A 20,096-nucleotide genomic window follows, 5' to 3' on the forward strand; every position below is an offset into this window, starting at 1 on the left:
GATGATTATTACTACAATTGATATACTACTACTGTATATTAAATAAATTTAGAAGAAATACAACGTTGATATACTTGAAATTAGTGTAGAAAACAAAGAAATGAATTTTTTTATGATCACTAATACTATTGATATACTAATATTGTATATTAAATAAATTTAAAATGAATAAATTTCAATAAATATATTGAAATTAATTTTGATAATTATTAGTGTATTATCAATACAATAATTTGATTGATTTTTTTTTTTTTATAATATATAGGTAAAAAGAATCAAACTATACAAGCACTATATATCTTACATATCTTAAGCTCATTTCATTTGTTGTTTGTCTACGTTTTAAAAGCAATTTAATCTCTCAAAGTTTAAATTGACAAAAAAAAAAAAAAAAAAAAAAAAACAAGGATTAAAATTGAACCCAAAAATATTTTAGCGAAAAATTTTGAACTTGGTGTGTCACACTTTGATGATCTCGAAGAAAAAGGATGGAATTTTAGAACGGAAGTTTCAAATTTACATTCTTCTTTAAAAAAACCCTCGTAAAAAAGTGTTCCTTCCTTTTCCTTCTTCCTTATTGTTAATATCGTTTTTTTTTTTTAATTCACAATACTGTGTTCATTATTTACTTAACAAAAGATAGTACATTCATACTAGAAGCTGTCTTGACCCATTAGGCCATTACAACGAGCATATTATATGATTATATCATATAATAACAAACACTGAAATAAAAGTACTTTTAAGCCAAGTTTTATTACACTTCTAAAACAGCCAGCACCACAAACCCAGCACATTATGACCTTGTCGGAGCCACCTAAAAGCCACCGCGCAGGCGGAGGACAAGGTGGAGGGTGGACTCCTTCTGGATATTGTAATCAGCCAAAGTCCGACCATCCTCCAATTGTTTTCCAGCAAAGATCAGTCTCTGTTGATCTGGAGGAATCCCCTCCTTGTCTTGAATCTTCGCCTTCACATTGTCGATGGTGTCCGAGCTTTCGACTTCCAATGTGATCGTTTTCCCTGTCAAGGTCTTCACGAAAATTTGCATCCCACCACGTAGCCGAAGCACCAAATGCAGAGTTGATTCCTTTTGGATGTTGTAATCTGCTAGAGTTCTGCCATCTTCGAGTTGCTTGCCTGCAAAGATCAGCCTCTGCTGGTCGGGTGGGATTCCCTCTTTGTCTTGAATCTTTGCCTTCACATTGTCGATGGTGTCGGAGCTTTCTACTTCCAGAGTGATGGTCTTGCCAGTCAATGTCTTCACGAAAATCTGCATTCCACCGCGCAGCCGAAGCACAAGGTGCAACGTCGATTCCTTCTGGATGTTGTAGTCTGCTAGAGTCCTACCGTCTTCCAGTTGCTTACCGGCAAATATCAACCTCTGTTGGTCAGGTGGGATACCTTCTTTGTCTTGGATCTTGGCTTTCACATTGTCAATGGTGTCTGAACTTTCAACTTCCAATGTGATGGTCTTCCCTGTCAACGTCTTCACAAAAATCTGCATTCCACCGCGCAATCGAAGCACCAAATGCAACGTCGATTCCTTTTGAATGTTATAATCTGCCAGAGTCCTACCATCTTCAAGCTGCTTACCAGCAAAAATCAACCTCTGTTGGTCAGGTGGAATGCCCTCCTTATCTTGGATCTTAGCTTTCACATTATCAATTGTATCAGAGCTCTCCACTTCCAAGGTAATTGTTTTGCCAGTCAAGGTTTTCACAAAAATCTGCATACCCCCACGTAGACGAAGAACCAAATGTAAAGTAGATTCCTTCTGAATATTGTAGTCAGCAAGAGTTCGGCCGTCCTCGAGCTGCTTACCAGCAAAAATCAGTCTCTGTTGATCAGGTGGGATACCCTCCTTGTCTTGGATTTTAGCCTTGACATTGTCAATTGTATCAGAACTTTCTACCTCAAGAGTGATGGTTTTGCCAGTAAGGGTCTTCACAAATATTTGCATCCCACCGCGAAGTCTAAGCACTAAATGAAGTGTAGATTCCTTCTGGATATTGGAATCGGCAAGCGTACGACCGTCCTCAAGTTGCTTACCGGCAAAGATAAGCCTCTGTTGGTCAGGCGGAATTCCCTCTTTATCTTGAATCTTTGCCTTTACATTGTCAATTGTATCTGAGCTTTCCACCTCGAGGGTGATTGTTTTGCCAGTGAGAGTTTTTACGAATATTTGCATCTGTTAAGAAACCAATGAGAGATATATTAAAAATCATTGAAACATATGGCCTCAATACCATGAAATGATCATGATCATAACATAAATAGCTCATGTACAAGATTACAAGATCTTCAACTTCTTGATACAATATTTTTAATCGACTATTCCTTGTTACTTTTCTACAGCCCTCTCATCGATCGCAAGAAATAGAAGCTGAAATTAAAGACCCAAGTTCTTATTCACGAAAACCAAATAGGGAATTGAGAGAACTCACAACAAGATTTTAAATATACTCGAAACAGGAGAAAACGATAACAATCCAAGATGGGCCACGAATTGAAAACGCATACAAATACAATCGTTTCTTGGAAAAAAAAATAGAGAGAAAACGGAGAAACTTCAAGAAACCCAAAAAGAATCCACAAAAACACTCCTCGTGGGGGGAAAACAACAAGGGCAAATGGAACAACAAAGAAATGAACAAATTACACAACTCTCAATACGATTTCTTTTAATCAATCACCCCTATGTCATTTCTTAAACACATCGATTCGAATATATACAAGCTGAGATAAAAAAAAACCAAGTTCTTATTTGCAAAAACCAAATATAGATTGAGAGAATTATCTACAAAATCTCATAACGTATGCGGTGGATAAACAAAACAAATATGAATTAGATTGTTTCTTGGAGAAAGATAGAGGGATCACCAAATGTTGGGGAACCGGAGAAATTAAAATCAACCCACAAAAACAGTTCTAAAACTAAACTAAAGGGACGAAAAACAACAAAGGGTAACAATTAAACAACAACTCCCAGATGAAAATCGAAAAACGAAACAGAATTAAGATGGAACAGCAGAAGCATACCTTGAGATCAAGAAAGAGCGCGACGAAATGGGAAAAACGAGCTTCGATGAAAATCTGGAAGACGAAGGATTAGGGTTAAGGAAGGGTGAATTTATAGTAGTCAATTTGCCTATTTTGAGGGATGAGGTTCAGAGGAGGAAACGAATTTTAATGGCGGTCCTTGGCTTGCAAGCCACGATTTTCAAGAACTTCCGTTGGGGGTTCTAGAAGATCCTGGAAACCGACATACCTTTTCCTTGCCTTAAATTTTATAAAGTACAAATTTAGGCAGATTTGAATTAGGTAAATATTTGGGTGCATGACGCTTACATCTCACTAAATTACCTGATTAATATTTTTAAATATGTGAAATGTATTTTACTTATATTTTAAAATGTTTTAATTATTTTTATTCGTGTACGATGAAAGCGGGATGCATCTTGGAATGCATCCAAATTGTTTCGTTTTATTACTAAATTCTCAGACTTTCTAAAGAATACTTCAAGAAATTTTTATTAGCGTAAGATAATAATGGATACAATAATTATATATAAAAATTATGATATATGTAACATCATTTACAATATGATATGAATGGATAAGACTTAATCCTGTGTCCAACAGAATTGAGTTGCATTTGAGATATATTTGTGACAAACGAAAGTTTAAGTCAATTTATATAGAACAAATTTAAATTACATTAAATAAACTCAAGTGCTTCTCGAAATGAAATTGAAACAACTCATTTTTATAAATTTCTCCCAAGTTTCAAAACAAAATTTTATTCAAATAAATTGACATAGTAATTTATGTGTAAAATTTTATTATTGATATTTATAGAAATGAAACAAATGGTAATAGACTATCTTTATTTCTTATATAGTTGGAAATAATACCATGGTACAGTTCAACATTTTTTTCTTTTGGAAAATTGTAAAGTCCACTTTTGGTCATTACAATCACATCTTTAATCTTTAAATTCACCCATGAGTCTCACCTTATGGAGACGTTGCAATTAAATCTTAAATTTCTTGAAAAATATCAATTTATATCCATAAATTTTGAGATTGTATTAATTTAAACCCTAAAATAATAATTGTATAATTTAGATTTTAAATTTTCTTCGAATAAAGATTGTACAAAAAAATGTAATTATTTTAATTAAATTTTAATTGTTATAGCTTATAAGTGAATAAATTTATAACTTTTATTAAGATTACATTTGAAAATTGTTTGTGCATTCTATTGTCTAGACTTCTTCAAATGTCCGTAAAATGGATGACTATAATTTATGCCTAGATAGTTTTTAAATGAATCTTAATTGATAGTCTAAATTAATTAGCTTATGAAACTTAGATGTTTAAGTAATAAAAATTTTAAGGCTCAAATGAAATTTATCCAAACGGAATGTAATAGAAAGTACAGACTAATATAGGATTTAAATTCATATTTAATGGTTCAATTGATAACTTTTGTGACATCCCGAATTTTTTAATGTTTTTAAATTAATTATCTTGAACCATTTGGAATTATATTTTCAATTTTTGGATAAATGTGATAAGATAACTAAATTTATAATTGGTGATTTGAATTTGTGGATTATTTTTGTGGGAGATTGAGAGGTTAAAAGAGAAAAGGAAATATATATATATGTGTGTGTGTGTATATATATATATATATAGATTTAGGGTGTGAAAAAAAAAAAAGAAATTTATTTTTTTCCACTTCTCCACGCCTTCAGCTGTGAGTCTCCCCTCCCTTCCATCCACGACTTTTTCTTCTCTTTCGTTCGCAATCGTGCGCAACCCTCAATCTTCAGTCGTGAGTCTCCACTCCTCTCTCCTCCCCCCCATCTGGTATGTGGTTAGTTTAATTGAGTTTCAAGTGTGTCCATGGCAGGTTGGTCTAGTTTCAGTTCTCACGCCGTCTTGATCTTAAATTTAATGTTCTGGAATAATTTGAAGAATTTTGAAGAAATTTTCAGCAAGGTTAGATCTACACTCGGTGAGTTTTGTTAGGTTCTTGTTTAATTGTAGATTACCCATCAAGCTTTGCGCTAGTTTAAGTTTGTTACTCCTAATGCTTATGTTAGATTGGAGCTTTGAAGAACTTTGAGGCAATATTCAGAAGTCGTTGGGTTTTTACAGGTCTTAAGACTTTGGGACCCTTTTATCTTAAGTTTATTTGTTGGGAATTTAGTCATTAAATCTTACTGGTGATTTGTGCATAGGTTGGAACTACTTGGTGGATGTCTTTAAGTGAAATCTTGGATTGATCTTATTTTGACCTCCATTTGGCTAAGTGGTTTAAGGATAGTTGAGACAAAGTGTGTTGGAAATTTATGCTTTATGGGATGAAACTTATCATGGTTTATGTTTTAGGCTTTGGATCGAGAAGTTTGATAAGCAAAGGGGCGGAAACGTTTGGATTTACTCTAAGGTAAGTGATTTACTGTCAGTTTGCACTCAAACCCAATTTGGTGTTAAGATTGTGATTACGCTGAAAGCATGATTCTATTTTGAGGGTTGAATTGCTATGACTTGCTATGGTTGGACTGTTGAGGATGTTCTGGAAACCTGTGTTTATATTACGGAAAATATGATATTATATGAATGGTTTTCTATGTTTGAATGATGGATGGACCGTTGAGATTGTTTTGGAAACTCCTGAGTATGTTTTAAGATTATGATTACATGCTTATGACTATATTAGACTGATGGTGACTATCACTATTCCTAACAAGTTGTGTACATCCCCTATGTATGTTTTGGCGTCCTTATGAGACCGCCACCTATATTTATGATTTTTGGTGACTCTTTGGAGCCACTACCTATGAAAGTGTGCCTTCGGGTTCGTCCCTTATGAACTGCAGAAGATAGCCCATGAGATAATTACTGAAGTTATGCCTCTAGACGAACAATTCCAAATTACTGTTATTATTGATAAACTGCCCCCCTTGTGGAAGGATTTTAAGAACACTTTGAGGTATAAGACCAAGGATTTTTCGTTGGAGAGTCTTATCACCCGACTACTAAGGATTGAGGAGGAAGCCCGAAAGTAGGATGTAACGACCTGACCCCCTAGGACTTAAGTTAGGCCGTTACTAAATACATGCATGCATGGAACTTAAAACGACACTCTGTTATGACGAAATAAATGCTAATTAAATAAGGAAGTTCAAAAGACTTTCATTAAATTCAAATAATAAAACAACAGTAGGGTACCCATAAATCATAAAGGATAATAAATAAGTCTGAAAAATGATTCTTAATAGTAAGTTTTAAACATCAAAATTAAAAGTTAAGAGAAACATGAAAAGAACTCTAAATCTCATGAGCAAAAGCGTAAAACTAGTCCCAGTAGCTCGATCACGAATTTCGCTTGTCCATCGCCGGTGCATATCTACCCTTACCTGAAACAACAACATGAGAAAGAATGAGTATAAAATACTCAATAAGTACCCCACTATTGGGGTCAGGCTAGGCATCTATGTCCTTTAGATGCCTACCTCTAATAGAACATATAAACTACTCTAGTCCTCATGGGACACATACATACATGAAAAACTTATTTCTATCCTACTGTAGTTAAGTATGTCCACTACCTCTAGTAAGTCTCATAAGACCCACAACCTCTGGTGAATCCCGAAGAAAACACAATCTCTTACATACGCATGGTTATGCGTACACCTCTTCCGTATACACATAACTCGCTTAATGTGTAACTCTTTCGTACACATGGTTACGTATACACCTCTTTCGTATACACCTAACCCACTGAGTATGTACCTCTTTCGTACATCTAGTTATGTATACACCTCTTTCGTATACACATAACCCACTGAGTATGTACCTCTTTCGTACATCTAGTTATGTATACACCTCTTTTATATACACATAACCCACTGAGTATGTACCTTTTTCATACACCCCAGATCCTCTCTATAAATGTAGGGATGCATAATTCTTTCGTACACATGGTTAGGCATACACCTCCTTCGTATACACATAACCCACTGAATATGTACCTCTTTCGTACACCCCAATACCCTCTAGTTATATATCACTTTCATACACACCAGCCCTAGTACATCTCTTTCATGTACTAATGCCCTTGGACGTGCATTACTTTCATGCAGTCACATAGTCTGGAAAGGAAAAGAGATTGTATCTAACTTCATATTACATATAACATTCATATAATCATGAATCCTCTAAAATCTCCTGATCAAGGTCATGTTAATTAACCTCAACATACGTAATTAATCTAATATTAATGGATCCACTCTAGTACATCACTTTCATGCACTAACTCATGTAAACAATCAAACATTTGAAATTTCATAATACATCATATAACTTATACGCTTTCATAATAAATCACATCAATAAGCACATCAACAAAATGCTCCAACTTTCACCTAACTTTAAGACATTTTCGTAGTAGTGTCGCTTAACTCATAATTTAGGGTCATGCTCAATCATCCTTTTAATATATCTCATAAAATTCTAAATCATGCTCATACATTTACATGCTTCAGTCATATTATCACATGCTCATATATCTTTTCTAGACAGTCCATTAAATCTCAGAACAATAAAAATTATCCTTGTAACTAGTCTTACAATCCTCAACGTAAATCATAAATTTATCGACACAAAGGCGGTTCCAGTAGTAAGATTACTTACCTTAAATTTGGTCACAATTTAATCCAAGTAATTAACCCTCTTACAACTCTTGGAAGGCTTTGAATCCAACCTATAACATTTGGGATCCAAAAATAACAAATCCAAAGTTCTAAACTCATATTTGGGATCTAAATCCAATTAATCAAATTATTTAAAGATCTTCAATTTAACTTTACCTAAATCGAAAATCTGCAGACAATCCCAGACAGCCAACAAAACCAGTAACTCCAAGTAAGACCCTGACATAAGAACGCACCCAAGTTTTAAAATTAAAACCAAAGCCTAATCACACATACTCCAAGTACTGCCAAAAATCTGGGTAAACTTACCTAAGGTGTGATATGAGGCGCACCAAATCTGCTAAAACAATTCCAACTTCACCAAATGACATCTTAATATTTTCAAGAACATGAATCCAAAGTTGACATATAAAGGCCTCAATCGATTGGTGCCAAAAGTAAATGGGCAGTCAATAATCAATTGAAAACAACCCCAAACAGTAGAAATCTTACCCAAGTTGATAAATCTAATGACGACACAAGCAACGACGGTGGCGACAGGAGGAATCCGACGCAGATCCAATTGATTGAAAGATAAGAGTGGCGCTAGCGGCGGCGGCTCTGGCGCAGATGCATCTAGAGTGGCACTGGTCGGTTCGTGGTCTAGAGCAGTTATGGAGCGGTCTCGGACGAAGCGGCTCGAACACTGTGGGAGACCGAAGTCGGGCAACTTCGGCGTGGGAGACCGAAGTCGGATCTGGGCGGCGCGAACGGTTGAGGCGCGAAGAGGCCGAAGTCGAATCTGGGCTATTCGCGGCTAGGATCTGGGCTGGCGGTCAAGGTCAGCACCGAGCGGCGGTGAGATCGAAACTACTGGTCATGGTCGGCGGTGAGAAGGACGGCGGCAGGCGAAAGAAAAAAAAATGGAGGGGGAAGGGTTTGGTCACGCACGTGAGGGAGAAAGGAATTTGGAGGGGGGGTTTATAAAATAATAATAATAATAATAATAAACTAAAAAGAAAATAAATATAAATTATATTCTATTCTTTTCCTTATTCCACTTTATACTATTAAATTTCTTTCCTTCTCAAAAAGAAATTAATTCCTGCCATTAATTTCTAAATCGAATAATTTCACACCAAAAATTAAATTCCCGCACTTACACTTGAAGTCCAAAATCCCAAAAATGCCCTCCAAATTATAAAAATGACTGAAATTACATTATTACAAAAAAAAAAAATACGGGGTGTTACACAGGACCAGAGGGAGGAAGTGAACGTCGTAGCTGAAAGACCCGCCTCTGTGGTACAACCTGACAAAAAATCAAAGGAGACAAAAAGAAAAGGTCAGAACTGTGGTCCAGCAACCAGAACCAACAGAAAAAACAAAAACCCCTTTCAGGAGAAACGATACAGTTTCTTTGCTTTAATTATAATAAACCTGGACACATGGCTAGGAACTGTAGGAACAGGCATCGTCTTAGATTAAAAATACCACACATTGAACCTGACAGAAGAACTGTTAATTGCCATGATCACAGAACTAAATGTGATAGGTGGTTGTGAAGGGTGGTGGATAGACACTGACGCGCGACCTTAGATTCTTTAAAACTTATACTGAAACTAAGGATAAGAATATTTTTTTGGGGGATCACCACTCCATGAAAAGTGAAGGAACTCTTAATGATGAGCATGCATGAGCGCGTTTGAATCTTTCCGATTTCATTGTGACCGAAATACCACACACACATTCTAACAAACAGTTATGCAATTTACACTAATCAATGGCATGCTTTGATAAATAAAATACAAGGGATTGAGTTCACATACCAGTTGAAGACTCTCTTCAATTTCAAACTCAACGCCGCGGAACAACCTCTATGTTCTTTATTGCCTAGTAAAACAGTCAGCTACGGCAGCATGATCATCTACACGAACGGCAGCAATACGAACAAGCACAAGCAAGTAGGAGCGGGGACGACACCACCACTTGGAGCCCTTGGTATTCTCGGAGTGAGAATCCAAAGAGTGGTATTTGTTAAATTTGGTAGAGGTTGGAGGAACGGGCTGATCATGTAGAATGATAAGCAAGTGGGAGTAAAATGCTATCGTATAGTGGGTATGCTTATCGTTTAGATAAAGCTACACGATCGTGTAGGTTTTACTAAGCGATCGACTAGTAATAGGTAAACGATCGTTTAGAAAACATGGCACACTAGGTGATCGTTTAGTGTGAAGGAACTCTTATTCAAGAGTACCTACGAGCAGAAGCGGATCTTTCCAATTCATTGTGACAGAATTACCGTATATACATTCAAACATATTTTCAAGATGCAAAAGGGTTCAAGAAATCATACTAGATGAATATTTCTTCTTCACAGTGAGTCTGAAGCCCAACCGTCTACCTCGAACAGTCACCACTTGGACAGAAGAAATCGGAGAAGATAACACCACTTAGAGCCCTCAGTATTCTTGGAGTGAGAATCCAAAGTGTGGGCTTTGTTCGGATTTGGTAGAGGGAAGGAGCAAGAGCGACCATACACAACAATCAAGCAAGTGGGAGAAGAGGTCGTCTATCGCATAGACAGGATGCTTGATCATTTAGGTGAAGTATAAGATCGTATAGTAAAAGTAAATGATCGTCTGTACGATCGTGTAGGAAATGGGTGAGCGATCGTCCAAAACGATCGTGTAAGAAAAAACTAAGCGATCGTCTATACGATCGTTTAGTAAATACCGTGCTAAGCGATCGCTTAGGAAAAAGGTAAACGATCGTTTAGATAATAGTGTGCGACAGTGTAATCGGTATGTGATCGCTTAGCATTATCATATATGTAAGCGATTGTGTAGTCCTATCGTATAGGCTCTGATTTTCTAAACGATGACACTATCTTCTTCACAGTATCCGCGCACACCGAGATCAACATTCCGTCTGCTATTTATAATGCACTCGTCTGTTATTTTAAACGAAGATGCGCCTTCCCATTTCCTTTAAAACCGTCCAATTAATGTGAACTTATCACGTTCATAACTTATAAATTAATATCAAATATTAATTATAATATTTTTTTCCTCTACTAGATATAAATCATATTTATATCCAATTTTCTCCAAATTAATGTATCTCATACATAAAGTTAATTATATCATATTTAATTAACTCATTCAATTATATCATATATAATCGAACTCCCTCTTGTCAATTTGAACATTTCAAATTGACCCAAAAACTGACTCTCAACTTGTATCCAAGCTACCAAGGGGACTTTATGAACCTATGGCTCGAAGCTCCAACGGTACGTGAATAGCTGACTAAACTCTTTAGTCATGATATCCACCATCCGTTAACTGCTAGGCATTTCACTAAAGACCGACAGTTGAACTCTTCTTACCATAGATATATTTCTATGTCCATTGGATATAACCAATCATCAGTACGATGACCTTTCACAGATGGGCCAAATTACTGTTTTACCCCTGTATTTACATCTCCCCCTTAAGTACCACTGATCCCTCTAATGAACAATACAACATAGTCCTACTATGTGTAAACACCTCTCGGGCCATGAAAAGGTGCGTGGCGCCACATCGTTCAAGCCCTGGAATCAGCCCTTAAGGGAGCTATCTATCTGCTTACCCCTGCCTCGGGGAAGGAGTGAATTCCATCCTATATAGCTGATTTCCCAGCTCCCAAATCAGATGAAACCCCAAAATGGTAGGTTTGAGTCGGCGTTCTGGCCACTCGCACCCATGCAAATCAAAGGACCAGCCTCAATGGCAGGAGTTCCCAACTCACTCAGGATTGAGGTCATGTTACCTATGGTCATCCTAATGACGTGAAGTCTCAGTTATGAACGGTGTTATATAACAAGACGCTAGCACTTTGTAGTAAGGTTTTATACAAATTCTTTGTATAGGACGACCCCGTTCGCATGTCCCTTACATGAATGATCAAGATTGGATCATCTGTGACAAGTCACAACACTTGTGACCATTCCAAAAAGCGGGCCGCATCCGTAGCGTTACCAGGATAAGGTTTCCCTCCTATATCCATATACTACAGACCATTTTGGTTATCACCCAAGACATCATCCACTTATATGTCACCATATACATGCTTAAGTCATATACAAATAACCAGGGATTTTATGTTTATTGGTTTGTGGTAAAATCTAAATATGTAAAGTCAAGTAGTGAAGTAAATGTCATTTATATTATATATCACAGGTGTTCGTACAAAATTGTTTACAAACTACTGGACACGAAACTTTAAGGCACAAACCTCAACAATCTCCCACTTGTCCTAAAGCAAAGTAGGGAGTACAAGTAAACAGGCACAAAACAATAAACTAGGGTATAAAAACCCAGTGCAACAAAATCTCCCACTTGCCCTAGTCCAGCCGCTGGCGGTCCCGTAGACCCATGCTATGAAGGTGACCCTCAAACACTGTAGCTGTGAGGGCCTTCGTAAATGAATCAGTAACGTTTTTCTCTGAGGCGATCTTCATGACAATCACGTCACCTCGATGCACTATCATGCGGATTGACTTTAACAAGACAACAGGTGAAAAAGTCTCTTCATAGTCGACTCCCTCCACCTGGGTATAACCCTTTGCCACAATTCGAGCCTTGAAGGTTTGCACCTTCCCATCAGCACCCTGTTTGTGCTTGTAGATCCATTTACAACCTATAGGTCTTACTCCATTTGGCTGATCTACAAGATCCATACCGAGTTGAAGTATATCGACTCCATCTCGAGATTCATGTCTTTGACCGATTCATCCTAGTCAACATCCTCCATTTCCTTTTTATAGGACAACGAATCCTCAACGTCACCATCTGTCACCATAGCTAGGATTTCCGTGAAACCCATATAATGATCAAGCGGGTTCATAACCCTCCCACTGCATTGAGGTTTTTTCAACTCTTGAGGTGGAACTGACCTACCAGATGAACTATCATCAACAATTCTTGTTGATAAAGTAGGTTCTTCAACAACTCTTTTGAAGCTTTCGTAGTTTCTTTGGAAAGCCCACTTAATACGACTTTACTACGTGGACTGTGCTCCTTGATATGATCCTCCTCAGGAAAGTAGCATTCGTGGAAACAAACACCTTGTTTTCGGATGGATCACAAAAGTAACCTTCCTCGTGTACCTTTGGGGTAGCCTACAAAGAGGCACAACCTCGATCGTGATTCCAACTTCTTGGGATTTTCCTTAAGCACATGTGCTGGGCAACCCCATATGCGGAAGTGACGCCAACTAGCTTTACCCCCGTTCCATAACTTCAAAGGTGTTCTTGCAACACTCTTAGAAGTTACACAATTGAGAATGTATACCCCAGTCTCCACTGTGAAACCCCAAAACGAGTCCCGTAAGGAAGCGTAACCCATCATCGAACGAACAATGTCCAACAAGGTTCTGGAGAAATTCGTTGGCATTTAGATTGAGTTACGGCAATTTTAAACATCTCGATGTTATGGAAGGAACTTACGGCTAAAGTTCTTAGCACATACAAGTTATTTTCTAGTTTAGCTGTACAAATTTAAACACCATCCTTACGAATAAATGATTTATTCAATAGTGTAATTGTATCCACTAGAAGAGATTCGGGCTTTAATGTTGGTTGGAAAAAGTGAAATCGAATGTATAATGTCGGTTTAAAAAAAAATGGATCTTTAATGTTGGTTTTAAACCGACATTGAAGATGGGCTTTAATGTCGGTTTAAAACAGACATTAAAGGTGATGTTTTTTTTCTTCTTATTTTATTAAATAATATATCCCTAATTTATCGCGTCCTTCTTTGCCCAAACCCTATCTCTGTGTCGTGCCGTTCACCATTCTTCCCTCGCTGGATCTCCTTCACCTTTCTTCGCTCGCCGTCGATCTTCTTCACCTTTCTTCGCTCGCCATCGCTCGTTCTTCACCTTTCTTCACTCGCCGTCGCTCGTTCTTCATCTTTCTTCGCTTGCCGTTGATCTCCTTTCTGTGTCCGTCGATCTCCTTCACGCCGTCGATCTAGTTCTCATCCATGTCCGTGAGAGAAGTAAGAATACATATATTGATGCTTCTTAATTTTTTGGGTTCTTTATCCCCAAATTTCAGAGTTTTGCTCTCCCAAATGTTTGTGGGTTTTTATGTACTTTTTTGCTGACTGATTATGGCATATGATTCATGTTGCAAGTTCATCTTACTTCTTTTTCCCCTTCCACCCTTTTATCAAAATGTATAATTGTCTATATTCAGTCTCTTCTTGTCAGCCATCTTTCGTTTGTACTTCATCTTTCTTGAAATTTTATCATTTTAAATCTTTTCTTTAAGAAAATTAGCTTGTCAATTTAAGGCACATCATACAAGTCATGGTATTTAGTTTGAAATTACCTGTTTTAGTTCTGAAATATTTAGGCATTCAACCTCAGACTTCATTAGACGGTGCATTGTTACACAAACAACAGTGTCATGAATCACGATGAATGAAAGAAAGGCTGAACAAATGTTCTAAAAATAGTTGAACCAAGAACACCAATGTGTTATCCATGTTTATGTTGCTTTCTTCAAGGCATTGTAATTTCAACATAAGTTGAAATTTACACCCCAAACAATGATAATCTGATGCTAAGTTAAACAACGAGAATCTGATGCTAAGTTTAGAACTGAGTGCAATTTATTTTAATATTTTTTAATGGGTTTTCTTTTTCTTTTGTGCTAATCAATGATGCTTGCTTCCATGTTATTGTGAGGAACGTATACTCTGAGGCCACTAGGAATAATTGTCCATGGATAAGTGATCTTTGGGTTCGGTATTTGCTTGTTCTGAAACGTGCGCGTGCTTCCGAAGGTGAAATTGTTTTTGTAAGTATAGACAACAACACCTTTTCTCTGTAAGTATTGGTTTTCTTTCTTTTTATAATGAAACTCTAAGTATTGAATTTTTTTTATGAAACTGAAAGTATAGAAACTGTAAGACAATATGTGGATTAAAATTTTGTTATTTTGGATTTCAATACAAATATTGAGAATATAGACGATCACTGATAATGTTGCTCGTGAATGCAAAGACTAAATGTACTAAACTATTTCAGAGTAAGGTTCTTTTGGAAACTAGTTGAATTAGAATTTTTTAGCTAACTCATTTGAGCAATAATGAAATGATTCTGAGTGAAGTTTTTCATTTGTTAGGTTCAAGTTTGATGTGTAAGGCTTTTGATTCTTGGGGATTTGGAAGGAAGATATGAAGATTGCATTGGACATGTTTTAAGAAGGTTGAAAAGTAGAGAAGGTGCACCCAACACAAAAAGGACTTCATAACAACATTAATAACAAGTACAAGATAATATTTATAAGATGCTTATCTTAAAAGTCTATTTGTTCTAAAGTCTTGGATTAGATTTAGTGTTGGAATGCTATGACTATCCTTCCGTTAATTGGACTCATGCATATTCACTTCAATCTTCATTGCCATTGCTAGTTTATTCATGTGTTCTCCGGTCGTTTTCGATTGGTTTCGTCAGCGCGTGGACTTTCTCAGAGTGTTCTTTGTTCTCTTCATACATTTTTCATTACTCTCTCAGATCATAGGTTTAAAAGTTGTTCTCCTCGCATGTTCGTTCTAAATCTATTCATGTTTTACTTGCTTTTTTCTCTGTTAAATTATGGGAAGATTTTGTCACAATTTGATGTTAGTAGTGATGCAGTTACCCATGATGCCAATCACAAAGAAGAGGCTCTTCCTCAACATTTGTGCCTTGCAAAATAAAAGAGAACATGAAATCCTCATATGAGGTCAGAGAAAGAATGGAATTCCTTTTTATACTTATCTCTGCCAAGGTTGTCAATACTGTTTTGGCTCTTAAATCTTATGGCGAGTGGAAACAGGGTGGAGGCTATGGAGTTTGGAATTTTGGGGGAAATGTAAAACCCACTACTACTATGTCCGCTACCAAGTCCTTTGTGAGGAAAAATTCAGGGCCATTCACAAATTCCTTGTCAAGAACCTCCTCTTTGAATGACAAATCTTTCAATTCTTCCAACATCGAATGGAACAAAACGGTTAGTAATGTGGACTTTTCAACCTTGCGTTCTTTACTTGTTTTTCTCAAGTTTATTTGCTGTAACCTTTTTTAAACTCTACATTATTTCTTGTCAATTATTCATTGTAGCAGAATAGTTCTCGCACCTCGCTCATTCGTGCACTTTTGTCGGATAAAAGGCCTGAAGAAATCCCAATGGTGATGACTGAATATGTTTTTGCTTTTTGAGTAACTTTGTTTGAGTAGCTTTCTTCATAGAATGTCTTGATGTGCTTGGTGGTAGCCTTACATCAATATAAATGGATATTGTTAATGAATTAGAGGCTTTATTTCACAGATTGTAAGGAGTTATTTGAACACCTTACCTTGAGAGTATTTCTTAGCTTCTCTGCTCCCCACCCACACACACAAATACTAGGCTATCATCAATGGCAATTGTTCTTACTGTTATAAGAGCATGTGTAGTTGATTGTTCTATTTTGAATGGACGGTCCACAACTTTTTCTAAATTATGTTCCTCTATCTTCTTGTAGTTTGTGGAATCATTGCTAAGCAAGCTTGTGGATGAAGTTGAGAATCGCTTTCCCAGCCTTGAACTAGTATGTAGATTCAACAATCTTGTTTCATTTGTTGCTTCACATTTTGTGTCCCTCCTATTTTGCAAACAGACAAAAACATTGGACTCACTCTCTAGTGATTAGTAAACTGATAAATGTCAAGTTTGTTTAGTGGTTTATTAAAGGCTCTGTTCTGGTCCCTTATTCCAAACCTTGAACGCACTCTCTAGTGATAGTTTGCAGATTTATGCTACCATTCGGAGTGGATCCATAACCATTGCTGCATCAACATTGGATTCCTTACTTGATCTCATGGCTGGCGGAATACTTTGGTTTACTCCTTGTATATGAAGCGAGTAAATATTCATAAATACCCGATTGGAAAGTTGAGGGTACAGCTAGTAGGCATTATTGTATTTGCTGTTGTCATGGCTACACTAGGTGTCTCTTGTTTTGTAAACCAGTTTGAAAGTGCATTAATTTTCTCATTCAGTCATTTGAACCATGATCGAGGAGTAGGAAAGTCTAGTAATTCTACCTCATATTCCTGCTAGAAATGAAGGCCCCTTTCTCAATTATAACAAGTGAAAAGATTGACATCCACTATTGATGGTTATTACATCGATGTCTTGTAACTAGCAAAGACCATGCCTACAATTTTCTATTCATATTTGTATTCTAGGATCTTTAATTGTTGGATCAACTTGGTTACGTCAAAATTTCATATTACTTTTATTGGTAACAAAGCATGATTATATATGATTTGGGTTCCTTTAACAATGCTGAGTAGCTAAACCGTTTGGATTTCTTGTTTAGGCTTTCAGGTATTGCTTCAACCAGTAGAACAACTAATTCAAGATAAACCATTTGAAAGTCTATCGTCAGAAGAATTCATCTGGTTGTGTGCAATTATGACCTTTGCCACAGTAGTAAAACTTGCCCTCTGGTTATACTGAAAAACTTAAGAAATGGTCTTTTGGATTCATTGCTGAGGGAAACAGGTTTCAAATGATTAATCCGTTGTATACTAATATGAAGAAAGATGGGTTAATTCCTAATGTCTTTACATATAATATACTTTTGAAGGCGCTGTGCAAGAATGATCGTATTGATGCTGCACACAAGCTGTTTGTCGAAATGTTAAGTAAGGGCTACCCACCTGACGTGGTTAGCTATACAACTATGATGTCTTCATTGTGTAAAGCAGGTAAGATCGATGATGCTAGAGAGCTAGCGGGAAAATTTAATGCAAATATCTAGATAGAATCCTTCAGCATATGCAAATGTTTAGAACTATATGAAACGCTATCGTTCCTAGTGGAGATGACATTTAGTTTAATTAGGGCATTTAGTCTTTAATTAATAGTTGGATCTCGTCTACTTATTTATTGTTGGATGTTTAGATTTTGTTATTGCTCCATAGAACTACATGTTGGATTTGTGATATGTTTCCATTTGTTAGGTATTTTATTCATTGTTAACTTTTCTTCAAGTATTTATAGAAAGAGTCTAACTCTAAGGAAGAGTTCTCCTTTCTTATGCTAACTACTTGTGTTTGTTAGCTTTTGAAATCACTTCTTTCTGTAGATTTTGGCTTTTCTTTTCATTGATAGGAACTGAGTCCATGAATATAGAGGTAAAAGATTGAATACCCATGTGACAACTTTTGATATTTGAAGTGAATAGTAATCAGATTTGAGTTTTTGTAAAACATTGTTGTTTATGTTTGAATGTCTGAAGAAACCTACAAGGAGAGTTTTTGTAAATCATTGTTATATTTTTTGTGAAAATTTTTGAGATTTGAAGTACATTGTGGACGAAACTTGCTTATTGATGTATGTGTTCTTGAATATTCATTTTTTGGGAATTCTGATAGTTATATTTAGAACAAGTGGTTGTGGAATATTATTGGGAATGTGTTTCTTTGAACAGGTTCAAGGTAAATTTTTGGTTTTGTTGTGGTAGCATTGTTATGCTGCCGAAAATTTTCCATCCTCTTCGTAGCTCATATCTAGGTAACCAAACTTCTCTTTTTCAAGATCTTGAAAAAGAAGATTCTCTCATCCATTGATATCAACTCTTGAGATCTATCTATTTTTCTTGGAAGAATATGTTTAAATTGGCTATTTCCTATTTTTTTCCTTCTTGTGTATGAGCTAAGAAAGAAAGATTACTAAAATAATGTCATCTTTTGTTGTTTCTTCTTCAATATTTAAGACACCTTTGGAAGAGACATGGAAGGCATTGTCGTCGTTCGCATGTCTTCGCCACACGCACTGCCAGGTTCGTTCTACCCTATACTTTTAATGATGTTGTTTGTGTGTTTTTTAGGTGTTTGGAAGGGGTGGGGACGAGATGGATTTATTGCAATAGCAAGGGATTCACGTAAAAATTGTTCCTGGTAAGTGCATTTTTGAATGTTTGCAATTTTAAGAACAGTTAATAAGTTTTTTTAAGTGACTCTAATGATATGAAAATTCCTGTTTGAGAAGTTATAGTGTGTTTATTTCTCTTTAGACCATATTGGATTAGAATGTAACACTCGTTTATGACTCATGGACGAGAATTGAAACTTCTTACTATATTTCGCTATTGCAAGAATGTATAGATAGGAATTTAGCTGCAGAAGCGGAAATTATCCATGGACATATCGTAAAAACTGGGACTCATGAAGGCTTATTTGTAATGACTTTTCTTGTTAAAGTTTATGCGAAATGTGGAGTCATGGAAATTGCTTGCAAAGTGTTTGATAATTTGCCTAGAAGAAATGTCATTGCATGGACTAGTGACTGGTTATGTTCAGAATTCACAGCCTTTGGTTGCTTTTCGAGTGTTCATAAAAAGAATCTACTCTTTGCTATATATCAATTTTAATAATCTGCATTTTGTTTCCTTTTGAAGTTGAATTTTGTTTTAGATGATTATGGCGCATCTGAGAATATGCTGAGGCAATTCGATATGAACATGGCCTATGGACCTTACCTTGGAATGACCAGAATGGCTCAGTGGGAGCGTGCCTGTAATCTTGGTCTGAACTCTCCAAAAGACATTGAGACACTCTTAAAGGCTGGAAAAGTGCAGTTGGAGTGCTTGTGGGATTCTCGATTTTAAACTACTCTACTTGCTGTGTTATTTTTGTTTAATGTATGAAGTGCATGCTGTACTTTTGGACAAAATGTTCAGCCCCCGGCTGAAACGATAATCACTATTCATGTGATGTGAATGGGCTAGAAATAGAATGTTTGCTGATGACAGCTTCCTTTGTTATTTACTTCTCAGTTATGTTCATAACCTCTTATGAGTAGTTGTATAGTTAAATTTGGCTGATATTTTCCTTTCCTAGTGTTGTTATACTTGAACTTGACATGATGTGTGAATATGTGATTAAGACGTCTTTTGATTCCTAAAAGTTAAAGAATATTTGTATAAGTAGTAGCATTTCAAAATTTTGTCAATGTGATATTGGTGGGTTCCTTATTCTTGGCTGTCTTAGATTTAGAACAGAGAAGTCAAAGATTTATGCAGGCATTATGAGATTGTTAATAAGTTGGGAGATTGCTGAAGAAGACATAGTTGAAGAGTTGAATTGAAACTGATTGAAAATGGGATCTCATTTTTGCATTAGGAACAACTTTTGTAAAAGTGGATAAGGCTAAGATTGTAGAGAACATAAGGGAGGAGTAAGATTGGGTAAGATTTTTTTAGTCTATTGCTTGGAAGTAGCAGAATTTAATATAAAGAAAAAAAAAGTAAAGTAAAGTGAGATGTCTTCAAATATCTCCTTTGCCCATCTACATATT

At 36.2% G+C, this 20,096-nt stretch overlaps 2 protein-coding genes and 1 long non-coding RNA gene across 4 annotated transcripts; 1 reads left to right on the forward strand and 2 right to left on the reverse strand.

Annotated features, from left to right (window-relative positions):
* Window positions 1-430: 430 nt before the first annotated feature.
* Window positions 431-3,322, reverse strand: LOC120085581 (polyubiquitin). The gene is made up of 2 exons (XM_039041633.2): window positions 3,043-3,322; window positions 431-2,191 (listed from the first exon to the last, which is right to left on the reverse strand). Exon 2 carries the CDS (start codon window positions 2,189-2,191, stop codon window positions 818-820), a length of 1,374 nt encoding a protein of 457 aa, XP_038897561.1. The 5' UTR covers window positions 3,043-3,322; the 3' UTR covers window positions 431-817.
* Window positions 3,323-6,184: 2,862 nt separating this feature from the next.
* LOC120086261 (uncharacterized) lies at window positions 6,185-8,707 on the reverse strand. Its single transcript, XR_005484169.2, has 5 exons — window positions 8,222-8,707; window positions 8,039-8,100; window positions 7,886-7,948; window positions 7,710-7,779; window positions 6,185-6,433 (listed from the first exon to the last, which is right to left on the reverse strand). It is a non-coding gene; the product is annotated as an uncharacterized LOC120086261 (long non-coding RNA).
* Window positions 8,708-15,413: 6,706 nt separating this feature from the next.
* Window positions 15,414-18,543, forward strand: LOC120084795 (kinesin-like protein KIN-14I). Of its 2 annotated transcripts, XR_016532365.1 has the most exons (4): window positions 15,414-15,758; window positions 15,872-15,937; window positions 16,273-16,737; window positions 17,113-18,543. XR_016532365.1 is itself a non-coding variant. In XM_039040614.2 (3 exons), exons 1-3 carry the CDS (start codon window positions 15,474-15,476, stop codon window positions 16,438-16,440), a joined length of 519 nt encoding a protein of 172 aa, XP_038896542.1. In that variant the 5' UTR covers window positions 15,414-15,473; the 3' UTR covers window positions 16,441-18,543. The 2 variants fall into 2 exon arrangements, 1 of the variants encoding a protein (XP_038896542.1); XM_039040614.2 differs by having other exon boundaries at window positions 16,273-18,543.
* Window positions 18,544-20,096: the final 1,553 nt, after the last annotated feature.

This window comes from Benincasa hispida, chromosome 9 (assembly GCF_027475165.1).
Source record: "Benincasa hispida cultivar pf3 chromosome 9, pf3_genome.v1.1, whole genome shotgun sequence".
NCBI classification, from domain to species: Eukaryota; Viridiplantae; Streptophyta; class Magnoliopsida; order Cucurbitales; family Cucurbitaceae; genus Benincasa; species Benincasa hispida.